This window comes from Tauraco erythrolophus, chromosome 5 (assembly GCF_009769465.1).
Source record: "Tauraco erythrolophus isolate bTauEry1 chromosome 5, bTauEry1.pri, whole genome shotgun sequence".
Classification (NCBI taxonomy): Eukaryota; Metazoa; Chordata; class Aves; order Musophagiformes; family Musophagidae; genus Tauraco; species Tauraco erythrolophus.
The window spans coordinates 46,978,395-46,999,867 of record NC_141469.1 but is presented as its reverse complement, the minus strand read 5'-3'; the positions used below and the strand labels follow the sequence as shown (position 1 = coordinate 46,999,867).

Genomic DNA, 21,473 nt, shown 5'->3' with positions numbered 1-21,473 from the left:
TACAATGTTTTCAGAAGATAAAAAGTAGAATTTCAAAATTTCTTGAGGCTCACATTGTTTGCTGTAGAGCTCTCCATTTAATTTTTTTTTCCAATACTTGTGCAAAAGACCTTTGTTTAGAAATACCATAAACTTATTTTAACCATTCAGTATATTGCATTTGAATGATAAAAATTGGGCAGGTGAAATTCCCTAGTTCCTGCTTTCTGTATGAACTCTGTGGCTGTAATACTTAATTTTTATTTATGTCTTTATTTAAAATTTTTGTGGGACTGGACAATGAAGCATAGCACTTGTTGAAAATATTCTCTCCTTTGGACCTTCTGATACAGTAATTCAATACTGACTTTTCTCATTTCCTTTGTAGTGCACATACATTTGTGTTTCCTTTTGTAGTGATTCTTACTGGGTTGAGTGTTTTCTGAAATTACACTATTAGGCATTAAAGTTGTAATTTTTCCATATATAGTTATTTTAAAGTCCTGTTTGTTAAAAATGTAACAAACTAGCAAAATTCCTTTTAGAATTCCTAGTATCTCTTAGAATGAATGTACAGTTTTCTACTTTACCTAGTCTCGTTACCTTAAAATAAAGCTATGTTTAATGTGAAAGTAGTGTGTTAAGGAAACAACAGAACCTGTTTTATTTAGACTGTAGTACTAAAAGTGACCTTTCTTCACTTCAAGTGTAGTCCTTTAAACACTCTACCCTGTTTTTAAAATGTAGTTATTGTTAAAACAGTGTGGAGTTATAATTCAAAATAGAATTATGCAATGACTTCTTACCTCATGAGTTGTGATCTCACATGGAGTATGATTTTTAAATAAAACTTTAATAACTGTCAAGTTTTTGAAGAAGCTTGCTAGTGAAGACTTAGGTTTGCATTTAAGCAATAGTATTACAGTTGAATTTTTTTTGCATTGTTGTTCTGAAAATCTCAGTATGAAAGCTTCTGATCACTTGTTCATCTTTTAGTTAAAGACTTTGAGATTTTTTGGAAAAGTCTTCTAAAAAAACCAATCATGCTATATGTCTTAGTTGCTTGTTTGGTAAGTCTAAATGTAATCTTTTAGAGATCTGCTTAACAGATAATGTTGTGACTTAAATCTCTAAAATAGTACATCATTAACTTGTTACCTTTTGTAAATTTTATTTTGCTTTTAAAGCAACAACTTATCTCCCACAAGTAACCCTGAACCAAAATAAAAAGGTTTTCATGCCTTACCAGTACCCTTCCAGTTTTACTCTTTTGAAATAAATTTTACGTCTGTTTGGCTTTTTCAGTTATCAAAGATAGTTTGTATTTTCTGATGAATCTGGTACCAGACTATCTTGGTTTGTTCATCATTCATAAATTCTCTAAGATTTTTATCATAGTTGATACTGATTGTCATGTTCTGAATAAAGCAACTTAAACACAAATGTAATATTTTGATGTCACTTGGCAAGTTCGTTCTTCAGAATAGTGAATTACTGTACTATCTGTACTAGTTCAAGATGTTGCTGCTTTCCTCTGGCTATTCCTTTCTGCTTGCTGGAGATCATCTCCCTTCCGTTCTCCCTTTCTTCCTTTCAGATCTCTTTACTGAGCTGCTTGAGTCAGTTGATCTGCCAGAGTAGTTTAAAATGTGAGAGGGTGTCTCACGGACATTTTGAACAGAACACCGTGTCCCGCGTGGCTTAGTGAGATGAGCTGCAGCTGGGAAAAACGAATGGATTTATATTTGCCTGCATATTTTTCAAGTTTTTTTTTCTCCTTTTTCCTAATTATTCATTTGGTGTTACTGTATATTTCTATTGTGCAATTAACTTGAGGCAACTTATCCAGAACATGAAGTTTCATTGCATGGTGAGGATTCAGGTGTGCTTTTGTGAAATGATAAGCCTGCTATTATGGTGAAAGTAACCGGTTAAAACTGGAAAGAGTTAATGGACTGTTAACATCTAATTGCATGCCAAGGTAACGCACACAGCAGTTTCTGTGGGAAGTGTATTTCTATTGGAAGGAATTGCTATAATTGATGGTTTTGCAGATGAAAATCATTTTCTTCAATCAAAATATATGAGAAGGCCGAATATATTGAAATGCTCCCAAAACTTCTTTCTAAATGTATTTTTAAAAGATAAGTTTACATATTTGACCAAGAGTTTTATTTGGTATGTATTGGACAGAGGGTATCAAAGGCTGTGTAGTTTGGCACTAAAGTGTATAATTACAATAAGACATGGCAGTCATTGCATTGTGGTCTTGGATCCCGGAACCTTTTTCTCTTAAAGTGAAAAATATGGCAGAGGCAACTTCTTGCTATTATCTTTGATAATTGGAAAATCCAAATGTAAATTGGTTTCAGGGGAGTAAAGCTGGAGTGGTTCTGTTAAGCTTTATATTTTTACAACAGCATGGAGCCTTGGCACGTTGATATAAGCAAAGTGCTAACAACTGTAGCTTAAAGCACATGTTTGTAGTACATCTAAAATCAATTAACTTATTGAGAAATTACCTAAAAAAAATCTAGATGACTGTACAGACCAGTTTTTGAAATGTAGGTTGCTACTACTATGTTTCTAAATGAAGAGGAAGATAGAAAAAAAGGCATTTTGATAGTCAAACATAGCATCTGTTCTTTTTGGAAAGAGTTATGGGGGTTGAGTTTGAATAGACTTGCTGGCTTTCTTGAGAATTGGTGGTTATCTTAAAGATAATCTTCTTAAACCTTTACTTTAAGCAAAAAGTGAATACAAAACTCAGTCCTACCAGGTGTTGGGACTGTTGAGTACTGACCAATGCATATTTAAAATAATGAAAACCTCATACAATGTCCACTTTTCATACAAATGCTGTTTTCTCCACCCTCAACTTTAGCTTGGACAGTAATACTTATCGCTCTAGACTGAAGTTCTTTAGGATGGGAACTGTTCTAAGTACTTAGGCAGATGTAGTGCCTTTGAAACTGAAGAATGTCCAGAATATTGTCGTTTTATACAAGTAATGCAGAATTAATGACTTTTGAATAGGATATAGTCCTTTGGCTCCATATAGAAATCCTTATGGCAGTAGTCTACAAACGCCAATTTAACATACATTTATCATAATAAGTACGAGTTATTTCTAACCTGTAGATGCACTGCCTATATTTGACGCTGGTTTTTCAACATCATAGTAAGAGGTTGTTTCTGCCTTAAATATTTTGCATTCTTAACAGAATAGGAACCAGGGAATTAATGTTCTATACTGATGAGGAACTCGAGTACACAAATAGTAAATGAAGAGGAATAAAATACATTGTTCTGAAGGCTGTCTGAGAATGTCTTATGCTGCTTGTTGCCATTGTCTCTTCCTGCAATAGATTGCTCCCTTTTTAGATTAGCTGAGGTCATTCCTGAACCTGAGTCTTTTAAAATTATCTGAATTTAAACAAATGTTTAAAACAGCCTAAGTAATTTTGATAGAGTTGGGTTAGGGAACAACTGCACACGTTGCTCTGTAATCAGCAGGTGAAAGCCTCTTGAGAAAGGGCGAGGACAGGAAAGAGGAGAAGAGTAACAGTTACAGGTGGGCTGCAAATGTTTGTTTATTAACCTAATTATGCTACTGCAAGAACAGTATATAAAATTAAAGCCATATGTGCTTTAATATCATAGGATAGCTGTTAAAACCCCCAGGATTTAACAGTTGTTTGTTGCTAGGAAAACGTGTCCTTGTGCACTGCCTGGCATAATAGGTCCCTGCTTCATGTGTAGTGTTTGCATCCAAAATATTTAAAAGCAATCTCCTGGTTGTCATGCCTGTCTGTTCCATTAATCACATGATTAGCTTTCTCTTTGTCACATCTACTTAATTTTCAAAAAACTTGACTAGAACACATAGTCTTGACTTGTGTCTGATTCAGTGCTAATCCTGAATAAAATGTATATGCTCAGAGTATTTTTTCATGGTATAGCACACAAACAATGTGTTTGCACACAAACATGATGCAGCACACAAACAGGACACAAACAGGAAATACTGTTCTTGGAATAGTCTTGTTCTGCTATACAAAGATTTGGCAGCATAAAAGTAATCCAGTCGATAAAACTGATTCCTGTTTCTTTTTTGTGAAGTCCATGTAAGGACTAGCCATGTAAGGCTACCTTAGCTGTTCACCTAGCAATGGCTATAAGAATGCAATTAATTTACAAACTTTATAAGCTAAAATCCAAATTTTCATTTTTATTTTCCACAAATTATTGGCTTACTTGTATGAGTGAGAATGCTTCTCTCCTTTTACAGGTCATATGTTGAGACACATTATCCTGAATAAGCCAGCAGCAATACTAGGACTCTTGATATTTTCAAAATTGTAAATGAAGTCAACTTCATGCTTGTAAGGAAACTGAAAATGTACAACTGGTTAACTTTGCTGTTCACTTCTGTGGCAGTAGGCATGCAGTTTGTTTCAAGGAAGAAGTGTTAAGGTTTTACTGAAAAAGTTGATGTTATTAAGTACTTGAAATAAGGGGAGTGCCTGGAGATCAGGCCAATTTGTGATGTGCTTATGAACGTGCTGAACCTGGGATGAGACTGTAGCCTGAGCATCTGTCCTCTAAAGCATCTTTTGAAACCTGCTTAATAGAATCAGTGTGGTTTTTTTTTTCCTTAATGACCACTTTCATGTTCTCATTCTGCCTTTTATTTATGTACATCTGTAGACAGCTGTTCATAAGTGCTGTGAGTCTCTTATCCTTCAGCTTCCACTTACAGTCAATAAATGTTTCTAATCCTGTCGTTTCTAGGAAGGACATAATTAAAGCAGAGCTCTAATTATTGATAATACTTAGTACTAGCATCATAAATGACTCAAATCCATATCCTTTTTAATTAAAACCTATATATATTTACTCTGCTTCTTTCTGCTTAAGAGAAAGCAATATCCTGTTGGTTTTTATTGTTATTAAAATGGTTATGAGTGATTAATATAAAAAAATCAATACTGCATGCAGACCTCCTGATAACAATAGTGATGAGTAAAGATTCTTTTCTAGCATGGAGCAGTCCTTAGCTCAAGAAAAGCTGGGAGTGGGGGTGCAGGACAGGATTTGTATCTACTTTCTAAGACAAGTAAATGTCATCTACATTAACTATTGATTTCTGGTAATGGGTACATTTTACTCTTACAAATGTATCTTTTTGTTAAACTGAAAAATTTAGAAGAAGCAAAAATATTTCTGAAATTAAGTTTGAGATAAGCAGTCTGCCATTCAGACCCCAAACTATTGTAAATTAGGAGCCTAAAGCATGTAGTGTCCAGATCTCACAGATGTATAATAGTTTGTCAAATTGAGCTAAATGGCAGTAAGAGACTTACTGCTGCCTGGGAAAGTAAATTGTGCTGAGAACAGTAAACCTTTTAGTGTTGTGGTAAAACTCACTTCTGTCGACTGAGAGACCTGGGCTTGAATCTTCTCTTACAAATATTGCTTTGTGACTTTAATTGACTAAAATGACACTTTCTTCTAAATAAATTTTATCTTTAGGCATTCTTGATATAACTGCTGAACCAATTTCCTCCTTTACAGATGTATCTTTATTTTCTTTTTCTTCTCTCAGGAATAGTCAGGATCCCTCTTTGTACCTGTTATGTTCTGCTTACTAAGTGTTCTTTAGCAGAAAGTTCCAGCTGGTGCCTAAAACGCTCTTGTTACTACCATCTATTGAGAAAAGGTGAAACAAAAAAGAATTGTTTCTTTCTCCTTAGTATGTAACAAAAATTATAGATGACAGACATATGACATGGTGTTTGGTTACAGCCAACATGGCTTCAGTAAGGGCAAATTGTGCCTGACAAATTTGATAGTCTTCTATGATGGGGTTACAGTGCTGATGGATAAGGGAAGAGCAACTGACATCATCCACCTGGACTTGTGCAAAGCATTTGACACTGTCTTGCACGACATCATTGTCTCTAAATTGGAGACACATGGATATGATGGATGGTCCAATTGGTGGAAAAGGAATTGGCCGATGGTCACACTCAGAGTTGCGGTCAATGGCTCAATGTCTAAGTGGTGAACAGTGACAAGTGGCGTTCCTTGGGTCGATATTGGGACTGGTGATATGGACAGTAGGATCGAATGCACCCTCAGAAAGTTTGCCAACAACACCAAGTTTTGTGGTGTGATTGACACACGTGGAGGGAAGGGATGCCATCCAGAGGGACCTTGATAGGCTAGAAAAGTGGGCCTGTGTGAACCTCATGAAGTTCAACAAAGCCAAGTGCAAGGTCCTGCACCAAGAGTAAGGGCAATCCCAAGCACAGGTACAGGCTGGACAGAGAATGGATTGAGAGCAGCCCTGAGGAGAAGGACTTGGGAGTGCTGGTTGGTGAGAATTTCAACATGAGCCAGCAATGTGCTCTTGCAGCCCAGAAAGCCAACCGTATCCTGGGCTGCATCCAAAGAAGTGTGGCCAGCAGGTCGAGGGAGGTGATTCTGCCCCTGTACTCTGCTCTCATGAGACACCACCTGGAATACTGCATTCAGCTCTGGGACCCAGCATAAGAAGAACATGGAGCTGTTGGGGTGGGTCCAGAGGAAGGTCGTCACAAAGATGATCTGAGAGCTGGAGCACCTCTCCTCTGAAGACAGGCTAAAAGAGTTGAGGTTGTTTAGCTGGAGAAGAGAAGGCTCTGGGAAGACCTTCTAGCAGCCTTCTAGTAGGACCTAAAGGAGGCCTACAAGAAGGCTGGAAAGGGACTTTTTACAAGGCTATGTAGAGGTAGGACAAGGGGCAATGGCTTTAAACTGAAAGAGAGTAGCTTTCAATTAGACCTAAGGAAGAAATTGTTCTCTGTGAGGGTGGTGAGGCACTTGGGCAGGTTGCGCAGAGAAATCGTGGATGCCCCATTCCTGGCGGCGTTCGAGGCCAGGTTGGATGAGCCTTTGAGCAATGTGATCCTAGTGGAAGGTGCCTCTGCCCATGGCAGGGGGGTTTGGAACTAGATGATCTTTAAGGTCCCTTCCAATCCAAACCATTCTATGATTCTGTGATGTTATCTAAACTTAGGGAAATGATTAAGAAAACAGATTTTTGTATGAAAAGAAATATGATGGCTTAAATTAGAGATGATCAGAAAATGAACGTATTTTTTGTGATAATACGGACAATTTAAGTTCAGTTATAAAACAGATGTTTAGAACGTTCTGGCTTCACTACATGCTGAGGGGAACGTCTGAAACGACTCTATTTTGAGAAAAGTAAAACCAGACTTCAGTTAGAGGCATGCAAATAAGATGCCCTCTGTTTCTGTTCCTCTCAAGTCTTTGTGCTTTATTGTTTCTGTGCTTAATGTTCATTTTAAGGATTTTCTTGCAGTTTGCTTATGAGCCCTTGCACACTTTGAGGTTTTTAGAAGATTTTGCAAAGAAAGTGCTTTTATGACTAATCAAGAAGTTTGTCCAGTGATGTTTGTTGTCTTCTGTGCTGTCATACTAATCTAATTGTTTGGCAATGATATATGTAGGTTTTTGTATGCTTCAGTGATAGGACTTCATTTGTATAACTGTCAGTGAGACTTCACGACATGACACAAACTCTGTAAAGTCCTTTTTTTATTGAGTCCAGAATGAATAAATGGCCATCAAACCCTCTCTCTTTTTCATTGCTGGGAAGACCATGTCCTGGCTATTATAGAAGAATCTTAAAATGAAGGATTGAGTTCTTGTTTAGTGGTCTGTGGGCTAATTCTAAATGAAACTATATGCCACTTTTCCTCCTCCTTTTAAATTGAAAAATCTATTTTGTATGCTGACCTCTGGTGAGACTTGTGTTGTGTGAAGTGGCTGTGTTTCTTCAACGTGGATTTTGACTGCATAGGAAGCAGAGCATGTTGAGGTGCAGAAATGGAGAGCATGTAGAATAGCTGATAGAATCTCTGACTAAAAGGGAAAAAGTAAAAAATGGTGTTAAAATGTGTCTGCGAAAACATTCATAAGCTATGAGTGGTACTTTGTAAATAACCGGTAAGCTTATTCAAGAAGCTGTTTGTAAATACAATGTTCTAATATTTTTTTCTTCTGTTTATAGGTAATACTGAGAGATTCTTAAGAATATACAGGTCTACAAAGCCTATATTAGCTGCTCTGTTAATGAATACTGTAAAACAGTAAAATAAATGTAGCTTTGTATTTCACGCTTTATGTGAAGGAAGAGTTGTGCTGTTCAGTTTGATGGTGCATTAATTAAGGGAAGTGTTCAAATTTCAGTGACCTAGATTTTCTGTTTATCATCTTTGCTATGTAAGAAGGGAGGCATTCTTTGCCAGCCTCTCTAAATGAGAGGTAATGTATGAACACAAGTAACAAATTTCATGCATCTTTATTTCAGTGCTCAATCTATTCAGGCTTGAGCTGTGCTATTAAAGATGGTAAATACTGTGTGTTATGCAACTGAGTGTTTTTTTTTTTTTAAATAACTTATAAACACCTGTAATAATTTTCTTAAAGTCTCAGTTGACATAATCTGCCAAAATAGTTCTCTTGGCAGTTCCATTATAAGAACTTAAGTTCCATGTACCAGAAGTAATAGGATACTTTTCGTGTTTAGATGAAGACGACGACTTTGTCAATAAAAGAATTTCTCTGAAACCAAAGGAGAATGGGACATCAGTGATTGGTTGTACAGGAACAACTACAGTGAAAAAGGAGGATGTAAAACCACGAGTTAAAAGCAAACCATTATCTCCAGTGAAGCAGACTCCCACCTCGGCACTTGATTTCTTTGGGACAAGTAGTGTCCAACGATCAGAAAAGAAACTGGTGGCAAGTAAAAGGAAAGAAGTGAGTACTGGTGATGTGTCTTTAGGCTGCTCATGTGTCTGACAGCAGATCAAAATGGCTGGTGTAATGACTGCAAGGAGGTACTTAACTGCTTATCCTACTTAAGGGTACTTTTTAATAACCACTCAAGTACAAGTTCAATTCTGATGACATGTGCAGGCATGTCAAGTCCTCAAATGGAATTGTAGAGTAGCATTTCTTTGTCTGAGAAGATAGTTGAAAAGTTGAAAGTAGTATTTTCTCTGTTGCTTCTTCTCAAGTGACTTTTCTTAAAATTAAGTTTTTCTGAAATTAGTGAGTGGATGGGATAGCTTATAGTTGAGGGCAGAGGGCAGGAGGGAGATAAAGGAGGTTGTTTTCCCAAGCTTTACGGCACATATATTCATGGAATAACAAAGCACCAAATAAAGTATGGAGGAAGTTAAAAATTCACAGTGTCGTTGTTGATTTCTCTTTCAAGCTGGCCATCTGTGGTAGCTTCAGAGATGTTCAATGTTGTTTCAAGAAATGAGATATTTATATTACAGCATGGTTTTGTTTTGAATAGTAAAATCTCTTGAAAACAGCCTTGTTTAGTAGTGTTTGCGTTAGAGAGCTGGGAATAAAATGCTGCATGTCTCATTCCCAGTCCTTTTCTAGACGTATACGAAGTGAATCTGTACAGATTAAATTATTATAACTTACACAATATTGGGGAAACTGAACGATGGGTCTTTTTTTCTTGAATATAGCCTTCACAAAGCAGAGACAGCACAGTAGATGATGAGGCCATTGCTAGGCAACTGCAGCTGGAAGAAGATACAGAGGTAAAAGCTCTGCAAATTTGTTGCTCTATGCCAAGAGCAGTTTAACTTAAAATTATTCTCAAAATTATTTTTCCTTTAAGGTGAGCTTTCCATGTATGCTATAAATAAGTGTAATAAAATTCATCTGTATACTTAACTCTTGCACATAGGCGCAAACATAGTCATGCAGTTATTTTTATGGGCATAATTTCAGTTAAGTGGATAGAACATCTCACTTAATCTGTTACCTGTCTATCCAGACTTTGTCTATCCTGTGCAGTTGTTGTGTCTGTAATAATCTTGATTTTCACACATAATTCACTTTCTACTTCCTTGTGTTTTTTTGCCTTTTTGTTTTGTGTTTTGGTTTGATGTTTGTTTTGTATTTTTTTTTTCTGTTCCCTAGAGTGAAAAATTAAAAGCCGTTGCCTTCCATGATTTGTTTCACTTACTGTCATCTGAGTTTTCTTACAGTTGAGAAAAATGTGAATGACTCTCAATGTCTATGTCTTAAACTTTCCTGTTTGAATCAGTGCTAATAGGAGGGAAAGGTACACTTGTCATACATATTTACTTGCTTTTGGGCAAATAAATTAACTTCCCATATACTGGTAATATTGAGTATCCTTCGAAATAAATATATCGTACATGCAAAACTTAGTCTCTTCCTTCCTTGACCTTCAGAGGTGTGATGAATCTAGTTTTAATATTTGAGAAAGTTAAACAACCTCTCAGGAGAAACAAGGTGGTGTCTTTCATTTGAACTGATCTTATCTATAATGCTCCCATTGCCTATATGTATCATCAAAGGAATGTACTTTTATTTCAAGTGTATCTCTTCCTCAGTCTGGTTTGTGTTTTGTAGTCACTGCCCTTCTCCTTTCTCACTGTACGCAGGGAAGATAGATGCATTTCATTATGGGCACGTAAAAAATAATGCCTGTGGCATATTGGTTTTATAAAGTCATCTATTGAAATATTACAGCATGACATGCTGGACTTCAAGACAGTTATGAAAGGGTGGTTGTTGTTGATTTGTTAAAAACAATGGTCAATATTTATTGGCAACGATATAAGCTATTCAGGAACAGCAAAAGTTTTCCCCAAGGGGCCATGTTGGATAGGAAAGGTAACTTGATGATCAGTTATGACCGTAGATGTCACATTTATTTTGTTAGGTGAAATAGAAATGGAAACAACCTGGCTTTGTTTTTTCACAATTTATAAATAACTTTCTCAGATTCCTTGTGCAGTATTTGTTCTTACTGGTTCTTCTGCCAAAGAAAGTTAACTGTGTAAATAGAAATATGAAAAAGTTAAAATATATTTGTTTCCATAAAGTAAACAGAACTGGCAACAAGAGCTGGGCTAAGGGCAGTAGCTACGTTCTCCAAACTGCCAGAAATTTTTTTTCATACAATATGTCGCTAGCAGTAAATGAGAATAAAACATTCGTTATTGAGACATCATAATACTAACATTGTTCCTGCTTGTCTTTTGGGACTGCTTTTGGAAGTTTTCTAAAACCAACAGGTTGCATTTTGGTGCAAGTTTTGATTGTTTATTAAATGAAAAAATACTCAAAAAAAAAAAACCCACAGAAACAAATCCCACAGAAAAACTCTTTGAAAAACAGATTATACAGGCTTATTAATGTTTCTAGTGCAACAAATCCAAACTCTACTTTTCTGACTAGACATCAGTCTCTCTTTGGAGGAAACAAATAATTCTTCAGTGCCTTTTTCAGAAATCTATTTGCCTTTGTTAGGATGCATTTTTTCCAGCTATGTGCTGTCTTATTTTAGATAGACTTTTAGTCTTGATCAGTAAATAGTTTTAAAAAAATTGTAGTAGAATTAAAACTCGTCAGACATGAGCCTAAAAATGTTTTCCTTTTTTTTTTCCTTTCCTTGCAGCTGGAGAGACAGCTGCATGAAGATGAAGAATTTGCTAAAACTTTGGCCATGTTGGATGAAACACCGCGAAAGAAAAAGGTTGAAATCTTTTAAAACTTTAGTTTTTATAAATTGCATTTCTGGAAGTGTTCTTACTTATACACCTAACCTTTGTTTTGAGACTTCCATACAAATGCATTAAAACCACCAAGAAAGTATTTGCATGAGAATTACAATACTCACGTTTCATACTTTCCTCCTGCATTTTCCCCACACAGTAAATTAAGTGCCCTTCCTCATCAGACAGCAGGCATCATTGTGTCTCTGTGCTATCTGCTTCTGTGGAAGTTTTAAACTTTTTTTTTAAGTTCTAGTTCTAATAGAGGGAAGCATGTTGCTGAAGACTCATGCTTTAGCTCAGCTATGGCTCCATTGGCTCAGGAGGACCAGATCAAGTGAAATGAGTCAATGGCACAAGTGGTGAAAAGTGATGGGAGAAAAAGGAAGAAGGAGAATATTCTTCTTGCTTTGAGAGAAGGGGCAAGCAGGGAACTTGAGAGTTTTGAGACTAACCTGAGTAGTGGGAGTCTGCCCAGTATTCATACCTTATGGTGTAAGGCACAGTGAGATATCATCTGGGTTGTACATCAAGGCTTTTAGAGTTTAGGATTGCTAGTTTGAATGTAGCAAGTATTAATACCTCTAGACTAATCAGTAAACTGATTTGGATTGGAATTTACTGTAACCTGGAAGTTTGTCTGGCCTTTGTCTTAAGGAATGACTACATGCATGGCTGAGTGCAGAATTTGCTCCTCTGCCTGCCTTTGATAGAGATACTATTCTGACTTGTGGTAGGGATCAGCTTTGTTAGGTGCCGTTCAGTCTGTTGTACTTAACAGTAGGGAAACTCAGGGATCTGGATTTAACTATAGCTCAGGATGTGCTTCCCTGACTTTGGCATTATTTGTTTATTTAGGCTCGGAAAGATTCAGGAGGAGAGCAAACAGTATTGAACATCAAGAGCAGTCCTAACATGACAGAAAGATACAAGCAGTCAGAAAGAGGTAGGACATGGAATATAGAAAACATTTCACCAATCTATAGTGTTAATGAGAGATGTTCTTATATATCTGCTCTCTTCTTTCTGCCTCCTTTCAAGTGAAAGCAACAGACTCGACAGGTGAAGCAAAGAATTCCACTGCGAAGCAGCAGACTAAATCCGAACATTCAAAAGAATCTTGTTTATCCCCACAATCATCTGATGGTAAAACAGCAAGAGGGGTGAAGGATAAGACCTTGCCTTTGAAACCTAGCACTAAGCTTGTGTCTCTGAAACAAAAAGAAGAGATTGCTGAAAAGGAAAGAGGCGCTCAAAGTTTAGTATCCAAAGAGAAAACTGTTTCACGGAAAGAAGAGAAGACAACACCAAAGAAGGAGAAAATTTCTCCCAAGAAAGCTGAGGTAGGATCTATCAAAATGAATTTACTTTTCATTTAATATTGTTTATGTATCACTGCTGTAACTTAGTATGTTGAATCTTTTGGGCAATTTTTAAGACTTAGAATTCTGGTAAGGCTGTAAGTTTCTAGCAATTGTAAAAATATCGGAAAAAAAATGAGCTGGAAAAGTATAAATTAAACGCATGAAGGAACTGAGGGTTCTTTAATGCTCAGTAAGGTATGCCTGTACACTGCGGAATCAGCTCAGTGCTTTTTCATGTTTAGCTTTCCTGAAAAAATGCAGAAGGCAGGAATTCTGACACTTACTTAGTGAGCAAAAGCTTACTGTTAATATGAGCATGGTGACCTTGTGGATCCATACTGCTGTTAGAGTGATAAATGGCATTGTTTGCTGGGTGGTTTTTTGTGTATGTTTTTTTTTCTTCTCTCCTCTCCCTAGTCTCATATTTCTGAAACGTATTTCTTATGGTTGATATGTTATGTAGGAACATAAATTAGTTTTTTTTTAACTGTCTGATTCAGTTAACTGTAGTTACTGAACACACTGGCAGTTTTAGCAACCTCAAAACATACTTTTTAATCATAAATTACTAAATATCCAAATTTGAGACTTAAATAACAGTTGTAATTGGGAAGGAGAGCCTGCAACCTTTTTAGGGGTGAGTTTTTAAAATAATTTTTCACTGATTACTTTTAAGAGACATTTAAGCTTTAGAAGTACGTAAAGTCTACTTTGTAGTAAGTGTAGATCTTGTCTATAGCTGGTCATCATTCTGAAATGAAACAGAATGTGAATTTAAAGCAACAATTTATGAATTGAGCATGTACATGTGAAATACAGAATCTACAGAAACTTGACAATAAGCAATGACTACTTTTTTTTTTTCACTTTCAGGTGAGTTTTTGAAATCTTTTTAGAAAGAACAACAAAAAATACTTCAAAACATAAGCATCAAAACCAGAGCAAGCTTCAGTATTGATGTTAAGAGATATAAAAACAAGTCTTAAAACTTACTTTCCCTTTGGTGCACAAAAATGTCTTAACTGTGATGTTTCAGTTTATTTTGTTGTTTTTATGTATGTAATACATGTATGTATTAATTTTCCTTCCTGCCCAAGTCTGTAAGTCCTGAGGACTCTGAAAAGAGGCGAATCAATTATCAAGCTTACCGCAGCTTCCTTAATCGTGAGGGTCCGAAAGCGCTGGGTTCCAAAGAGATACCTCGGGTAAGTTTGGCTGCAGCAGAATTCTATATGTAGAAATGGAGCGTGTCATAGACTTGCTGTTATGAGTGATCTAACAAGTATCAACTAAACTGTTTCAAAATTGGTATTTTTTTTTCAAGTAGGAAGTGTGTATTGGAAAAAGCTGAATTGTAATGCAAAGCAGTGACTAAATGTAAGGCAATACACTAAAATGAAACTCAGTACTTGGTTTATGAAGTCATGATGAAAAAAGATTGCTGTTACTCATTTGACTGACATGCTGTGCTCAAAGCACAGTGTTAAAAGTATGACTGGTCAGGTAAACAATGTGAAATTTTGTTAGTAGCTATTCCTTTTAATGGCTTTTGAACTTCTAGAACTATTACCTAGCTAGGTATGATAGGCTTATTTTTAAGGTTTCATAGGGTATTTGACATGGTAGGGGGTTAAAAAAGCTCATGATGAAGGGGTATTTGGTAGAATTGCATCAGGTAATGGCATTTTCGGCAATGTTATGGTTCTCAGGGAGCTGAAAACTGCTTGGAAGGCCTGACGTTCGTAATCACAGGTGTTCTGGAGTGCATTGAAAGAGATGAGGCCAAGTCTCTGATTGAACGTTATGGAGGAAAAGTAACTGGCAATGTCAGCAAGAAGACAAACTATCTGGTAATGGGGCGAGACTGTGGCCAATCTAAACGTGAAAAGGTGAGAGTTTCTGTCCCTGAATGAAGCAGAAGTGAAACAGTGATTCTTCACATCTAACTGTATTGATTTTCAGTATCTGCCAAAAGAGGCAGTACCACAAATAAAGTGCATGTTAAAAAGAAAAAGTTACCTAATGTCTTAGGGCTTTGTTTGGTTTTTATTTACATGTACACACACATATGTAAAAAAAAAAACAACAAACAAACAAACTCAACAAACAAAACAAAAATAAAAAACCCAAATCACAAACAAAAAAGACCAAACACCTTTTTATTGTTGTATTCGTAAATACTGGAGAGCATTTTGAAGTGAATTATGCAACTCCTAACTTTACTTTTAATTTTTGTTTTGCTCCAGGCATTAACTTTAGGGACAAAAGTTATTGATGAGGATGGCCTGTTTGATCTCATTCGAACTATGCCAGGCAAAAAGTCCAAATATGAGCTGGCAGCTGAAACAGAGGTTTGTTTATAATAAAACTTTAATATTTTTTTTGTTTTTGCTTTGGTTTGTTTTTAATTGAAAGGAGTTTTGGTATTCTGTTCCAGTAACAGTATAAGCCTGTGATTGTCAGTTTGACATTCTAGGTTAAAAGTATTGAAAATTTATATTTGCCTGTAAGACTCCTACTTGAGAGTGATAGGTTTTTCTCCCAACTTTCATTTTTATACCCTGACATTATTGTATATTTTAAGTATCTGACAGAGGGGGTAAATGTATCTCCTTAGATGGTTTCGGTTTTAAACTTTGAGTAATTGCTTATTCTTTGAAATAAGTAGTTGTGACTGATACTGTGTGGTACCCAGACAGGCCCAATATAAAATTGTACTGTACGCATAGGACTGCTATATGTAAACCATGTGTATACAAAACAGATTTTGTCTTTATGTGGTACTTGAGTTACTAATATTCAAGGTAAATTTTTCAAGAAATACTGTAAAAACAGTAACAAGTCTTTTATACGCATTTAAATTTAAACGTAAAACGTTACTAAAACTTCCGTTAGTGCTAGTATGTTGTGCATTCAGTATGGATGTTGCTTTGGTACTTCTCATGTGGCCAGGCATGAACTCTTGCATGTAAAGGTACTGCTGGGGTTTTAAGAAAAGCCAACCATAAGCTTTCTAGCTAATCACTTTCACTCCCTTTGAATTGTTGTGGGTTGAATGCCTTCTGGGGTTGTGATTTTTTTTTTTAACCAGGGTTCTTAAAAGTATGTGCTTGAGAGGAGCGTTCCCTTATTGGAAATAGGGTTTATTCCCTGTTCTTCCTCCTTTTATCCGTGTCTTCCTAGTGTTAATATTTTTTAGAGTTTGAGCTTGGAAGCGTAGTTTTGCGAGAGCTGTGCTTTCAGCTTCGTGGGTGTCTCATGGCCCATTTGTTACAACCTGACAGTCATCAGTTTTGCATTATTTTTTAATTGATGCATCAGGCTTAGTGAGGAAGGGGACTGCTCTTGGAATGACTGGAAAATTTGCTGCCTCTCTTTTGTGAGTTGCACTACAGAACCAAGTTGCATCGTGTTTAACAATTTTTTCAGAGAGGAATATTTCTTTATCTGCTCTTGAAGGTTTTTTTTACCAGTTCATAAGATTTGTTACTTTCTTAAGCCCTCTTGTTATGTGTTCAAAGTCAGCATGTTTATTTACTGTATGCTTTTTTGAAATTTCCCTGTAACTTTCTTACCTTGATTTTCCTAAGGCAAAGAAAGCAGAGTCAAGACCTAAAAAGACACCACAGAAAACCGAAGCTGGAAAAAGGAATTTTAGCCCCTTCAAAAGGGAAGCTGATAATAAAAAAATGAAGTCTACTCCTGAAAAAGGAGATACTGTCAAATCTGTTAAGAAAGAAACCACTGCTGTTCGAAAGCTTACGGACTTTGAACGGCAAACGGTAGAGAAGAAAGAAGCCTCAAAACCTCAGGGCAGTTTGGTTTCTGGGGTTAATGAAGATGGAACAGAGAGGTTGCTATGGGTAGATAAGTACAAGCCTGTATCTCTTAAGGCGATAATTGGACAGCAGGGTGAGCAAAGCTGTGCCAATAAACTGCTCCGTTGGCTGCGAAATTGGCAGAAGAACGCATCAGAAGATGGACAAGGTGAGCAGCACAGTTCAATTCTCTCTGTTCTTCCATGCCAATCACACCAGTTGGTTCCTTGGACTGATAAGGAGATAGCAGAGCAAGTCTAGAATAGGAATGGGACTGGACGCTGATGTGCTTTTTGTAGTAGCAGTTGAGACTGTAGTTGTGAGAAAAATAGCAGAAATAGTTGTATTACATTAAATAGCACTTTTGCTATTTTTCAATTTAGAATCACTGCAAGTCTTAAAGTAAGAAGATTTAAATATCTCTTCCCCAAATGGTTAGGATGCAGATGTGTATGTATTTTTCATTATCAAGCCTTAAATGGGGATAAAACTCAAGTGATATCTTTAAAGTTTTACATGAAGTATGTAATTTGTTTTGTAATACATACCTAGGTAAAAACTGGAATCTTCTTTTGTAGCAAAGACCAATAAAACTGGAGGTAAAGATGATGGTACTGGCTTTAAAGCAGCATTACTTTCTGGCCCACCTGGAGTTGGTAAAACTACTACAGCTTCTTTGGTTTGTAAGGTGAGTTCCTCTAAGTAGTTGTTCCCAGGACCATTTGTTGTATATTGGTGCTGTATCTGGATACAGATACAGTGTGCAGGTGGATATCCTCTAAACTACTAGAGTCTGCTCCCAGCCTAGTTCCACCTGCTCAGAACAGGGTTACAGGTGAAAATATGTTAGATACCTTTATTTACCAGGTCTGGATGAGGATATAGCAATAGGTTTCTCCCATTTCTGTTATATTACGAGAGGAAGCATATCACATTATGTTGAGCAGTTGGGAATGATTTTCAAAATGTTGAGCATTTAACACTAGTTCAACAAGTCGGAGAATATTTGCACTAAATTTAGTGAGAGTTGAATTCCAGTAAGCTTTTTGAAAGTTTCTGTGACAGACTTGGTCATGGTTTTTATATATCTAACAAAGATAGCTTTCCCAGACTCATTCTGAATTCAAGTAGTTCTTTAGAATGAGAAAAGCTGACAGGGCTACGTGTCCATTTCTGACTCTGAATTTAGAAATTACTTTTTCCTAACTTAGCTGGAACACTGTGTTCCACTAACTGTGTCATGAAAATCAGCTGGGAATTTATTAATAGTGGTGTTGTATCAAGTTACTTTTTTTTTTTTTTTGACTTGCAAGAACTTTCTTAGAATATGATACTACCAGCTTAGAAGGGTTGAGAACTATTGTCAGCATCTGATCTTTGTGCTGGGAAGGAATGATTGCTTACCTCAATATTTGAGTTGTATAGAGTAACTCCAATCTCTCTCCCCACCTTTCCGCCCTGCCTTAGAGCTTTGTACAAACTGATGCTGCACCCAAAACTAGACTTGCAGAAAAGCTGGATGTGCTGACTTGGGCTCATTTCTGCACTAGCATGGTCTTTTCTGCTTCTAGTTTCCAACCTACCTTGCTCATAGCTGCTTCAGGTCTCTGCAGAGCATTTCACTGTGCTCCACAGGAGCAGTCAACAAAACTGGGTTGTTCAAGCTGCAGGAACAAAGCTGTGTGCAGCTCACTGCAGTGCAGTGGCATGCCCCTGGCAGGGCAGTTGGCTGATAAAGGAGCAGCTGGGTTAAATTCTTTCAGGGACTGATATGCAGCCCAGCCCTCGTCTGTAGCACTGGGACTGCTGGGGGAGCCATGTGTTTCCTAGCTGTTAAACAGTTAAAAGCTTCTCTTTCCTTTGGCTTTGAGGGATGTGGCATGTTTAGTGTCCTGCCTCTTCGTGCATAAGGCTTGGATATGCAATGGGAAATTCCATGGAGTTTAGCCACACTTGGCTCCTTGAAACAGAACTATCACTAGTGGCAGTTCTGTTTAATCTTTCAGTATTAAATCTGTGCCACTGACTTTTTTTGTGGGGGGTGGGGGTGATGGTGTTTGGTGTCATTCGTCTCCCCTCCCCACCCCTTATAAATATTTTTGGAGTGAGAGAAAAGGGGAGAGTAAGAGAAGAAAGGAATCAAAGCTACAAATTACATGTGAAAATGCTTTTGTAAGAGCTTTCTTCTGGAACTCTGAAATACTGTTTCTGAGTATGTGTATGCTCTTTCACGGATCTGTGTTCACATTTTTTGTGTGGTTTGTATGTTTGGATTAGGAACTGGGGTATAGCTACGTGGAGCTGAATGCCAGTGACACTCGAAGTAAGAACAGTCTAAAGGAAGTAGTTGCGGAATCGCTTAACAACACCAGCATCAAAGACTTCTGTTCTGGTATGTTTGTTGTTTGAAGGAGGATTCTTGTTGTGTTAAGAGTCCAGTTACAGGACGGACAACTTCCTTATTACACAACAGTATTAGGAATTTAACTTACTCATCACGTGGAGGGATCTGGCTCTAATAGGGATGGCTTCGTTTAGTAAGCTATTTCATTTCATCTGTAGAACTAAATCCTGCCATTAGTAGAATCAGTTGTTAATCTGCACAAACTGCGCAAGAACTTTGCAGTTGCTCTTGTGTTGTATGGGACTTGTTTCTTGGAAGGTGACACTAGGCTATAGTCAGTTCTGTTCTGAGAACATAGATTCATATGATCAAGTGGCAGAGCAAGGGGTTCACCACCACCTCAGTTGTCTAGGATGGGCTTACCTAACCTGTAAAGCATCGAGTAAAACTCTGAGCAAGATCCTGTTTTATTCCCATCTCATTTTCTTGTCCATATTCATTTTCAGGCACATCCTCATCAGTTAGCGGGAAACATGTATTGATCATGGATGAAGTGGATGGTATGGCAGGCAATGAAGACAGAGGAGGGATTCAGGTGAAACTGCTATAGTTATTAGCTAATGCCATTGCTAAGAGTGCATACCGTATAAAGCACAAAATATTTCCAGCCAGTCTACTGTCCTCAACCCATGGTCCATAAACTGTACCCTACAGTCTTTCTGTCTGACCTATTCTAGAAGTCTTTGTGTAAGAAGAATTATGAGGGAGGTAGAGAAAAAAGATATTTCTGTAAGAGAAACCTGGAGTGGTGGAACTTGGGTGTGTGCACCTTAGATGTTTGTTCTTGGAGAGGTGAACTTATCCTCAGGCCTCTGCAGCTGACGTCTGCCTGGAGTGGGAGGTTTGTAATCTGACTGGGATGGTTGCTCTCTTCAGCAGGCGGTAAGGCTGAATAAATAATGTGGCATCGGCAGTATTATACTTTGTTCTCCTTAGTAGCTCCAGTTTTAGCTTCTGAAGACTTGCTGTGGTCGTGTGGCAAGACTGACAATACAGGGGATACAGATCTTTAGCTCAGATGCAGACATTCACATTTCAGGAACATGAAATTGAACTGAATTTCAGTTTCATTATAGCAGGGGCAAAGTTTGTTCTGGTAAGCCTAATAATGCTGAAACCTTGGAGCTCTTTCGACAGGGAAGAGCTGATCTTTTTTACTTCCTGCTTCATTGTTTGTGGCAGGGTGCAGTCAGAAAGACCTGTGCTCCCTCTGGGCATAGGCCAGGTCAAACTGGCCTTTGGACAAATTAATCTAGTTCTGCAGGTGGACAGCTCTACTCTGGGGTATTGACCTTAATTGCTTCATGAAGAATAATCTAAACATGATTGCTGGAAGCAGACAGGGAGAGTGGGTAGACAGCAGGTTTATTCCAGCTGAATAGAAGAGCAAGTGGAAAAAGTAGGAGAAGGGCTAGATTTTCACGGTGTGGAAACATGATGTCAGTAGGAGGAGTTTTGTAGAATTGCATCTGTCAAGGATCTGATTTAAGGCAGGGATTAATGCGGAATTAATTATCATTCTTATTCTCTTGAGTTATCTGATGTAATTGTTGTAATGTGTTTCAATCACAGGAGTTGATTGGTTTGATTAGACACACAAAGATACCCATCATCTGTATGTGTAACGATCGCAACCATCCGAAAATTCGTTCCTTGGTCCACTACTGTTTTGATCTTCGTTTTCAGAGACCTCGTCTAGAACAGATTAAGGTAAGAGGACTATGGCTATATGAGCTGCGCAGAATTACCATCAGTAACTTCTGTCTTCATGTGGCAGAATTCATATAGAATGGGAAACACCACTTAATGGATCACCTCAGGGAGTAACTGCTTTTCAAAACGGGTTGTCTGAGTTTTTCTTCCCAAAGAATGAAGTATCCCAAAGCCTTTGAGATTTAGAAGTCTATCTTAAATATATCCAAAGACTTTATTTTTTTTTAGATGATCATGCCCTTTTTTTACTCACCAATGACAAGGGTGACTTATGTCTATGGGAGCCAATTGTAAATTATATATGCTTTAAAAACCTAGAAGAATACAGTAACGCTCTTTCATAGATGTGTCAATGTGTTCTGTAGGGGGAAGAATTCATAGGAATTTTCGAGTGACAGTTTCTCAATTGTGTGCATTACAGGGTGCTATGATGTCTGTTGCATTTAAAGAAGGTTTAAAAATTCCACCACCTGCTATGCAAGAGATAATCCTGGCAGCAAATCAGGACATCAGACAGGTCAGTGCCAATGCAGCACCAGTGTCCGTTCGGAGAGTGTGTCAT

General features: G+C 37.3%; 1 protein-coding gene across 1 annotated transcript in view; it reads left to right on the top strand.

Annotated features, from left to right (window-relative positions):
• Positions 1-21,473, top strand: part of RFC1 (replication factor C subunit 1) — a 45,183-nt gene that overhangs the window by 18,464 nt on the left and 5,246 nt on the right. Inside the window, exons 6-19 of the mRNA XM_086612486.1 lie at positions 8,582-8,814; positions 9,546-9,620; positions 11,516-11,593; positions 12,471-12,558; positions 12,654-12,955; positions 14,074-14,181; positions 14,686-14,865; positions 15,223-15,327; positions 16,567-16,963; positions 17,373-17,482; positions 19,072-19,186; positions 19,645-19,733; positions 20,771-20,908; positions 21,333-21,428. Coding sequence (XP_086468612.1) covers positions 8,582-8,814; positions 9,546-9,620; positions 11,516-11,593; positions 12,471-12,558; positions 12,654-12,955; positions 14,074-14,181; positions 14,686-14,865; positions 15,223-15,327; positions 16,567-16,963; positions 17,373-17,482; positions 19,072-19,186; positions 19,645-19,733; positions 20,771-20,908; positions 21,333-21,428 — 2,114 coding nt within the window. The remainder of the gene's footprint in view (positions 1-8,581; positions 8,815-9,545; positions 9,621-11,515; positions 11,594-12,470; positions 12,559-12,653; positions 12,956-14,073; positions 14,182-14,685; positions 14,866-15,222; positions 15,328-16,566; positions 16,964-17,372; positions 17,483-19,071; positions 19,187-19,644; positions 19,734-20,770; positions 20,909-21,332; positions 21,429-21,473) is intronic.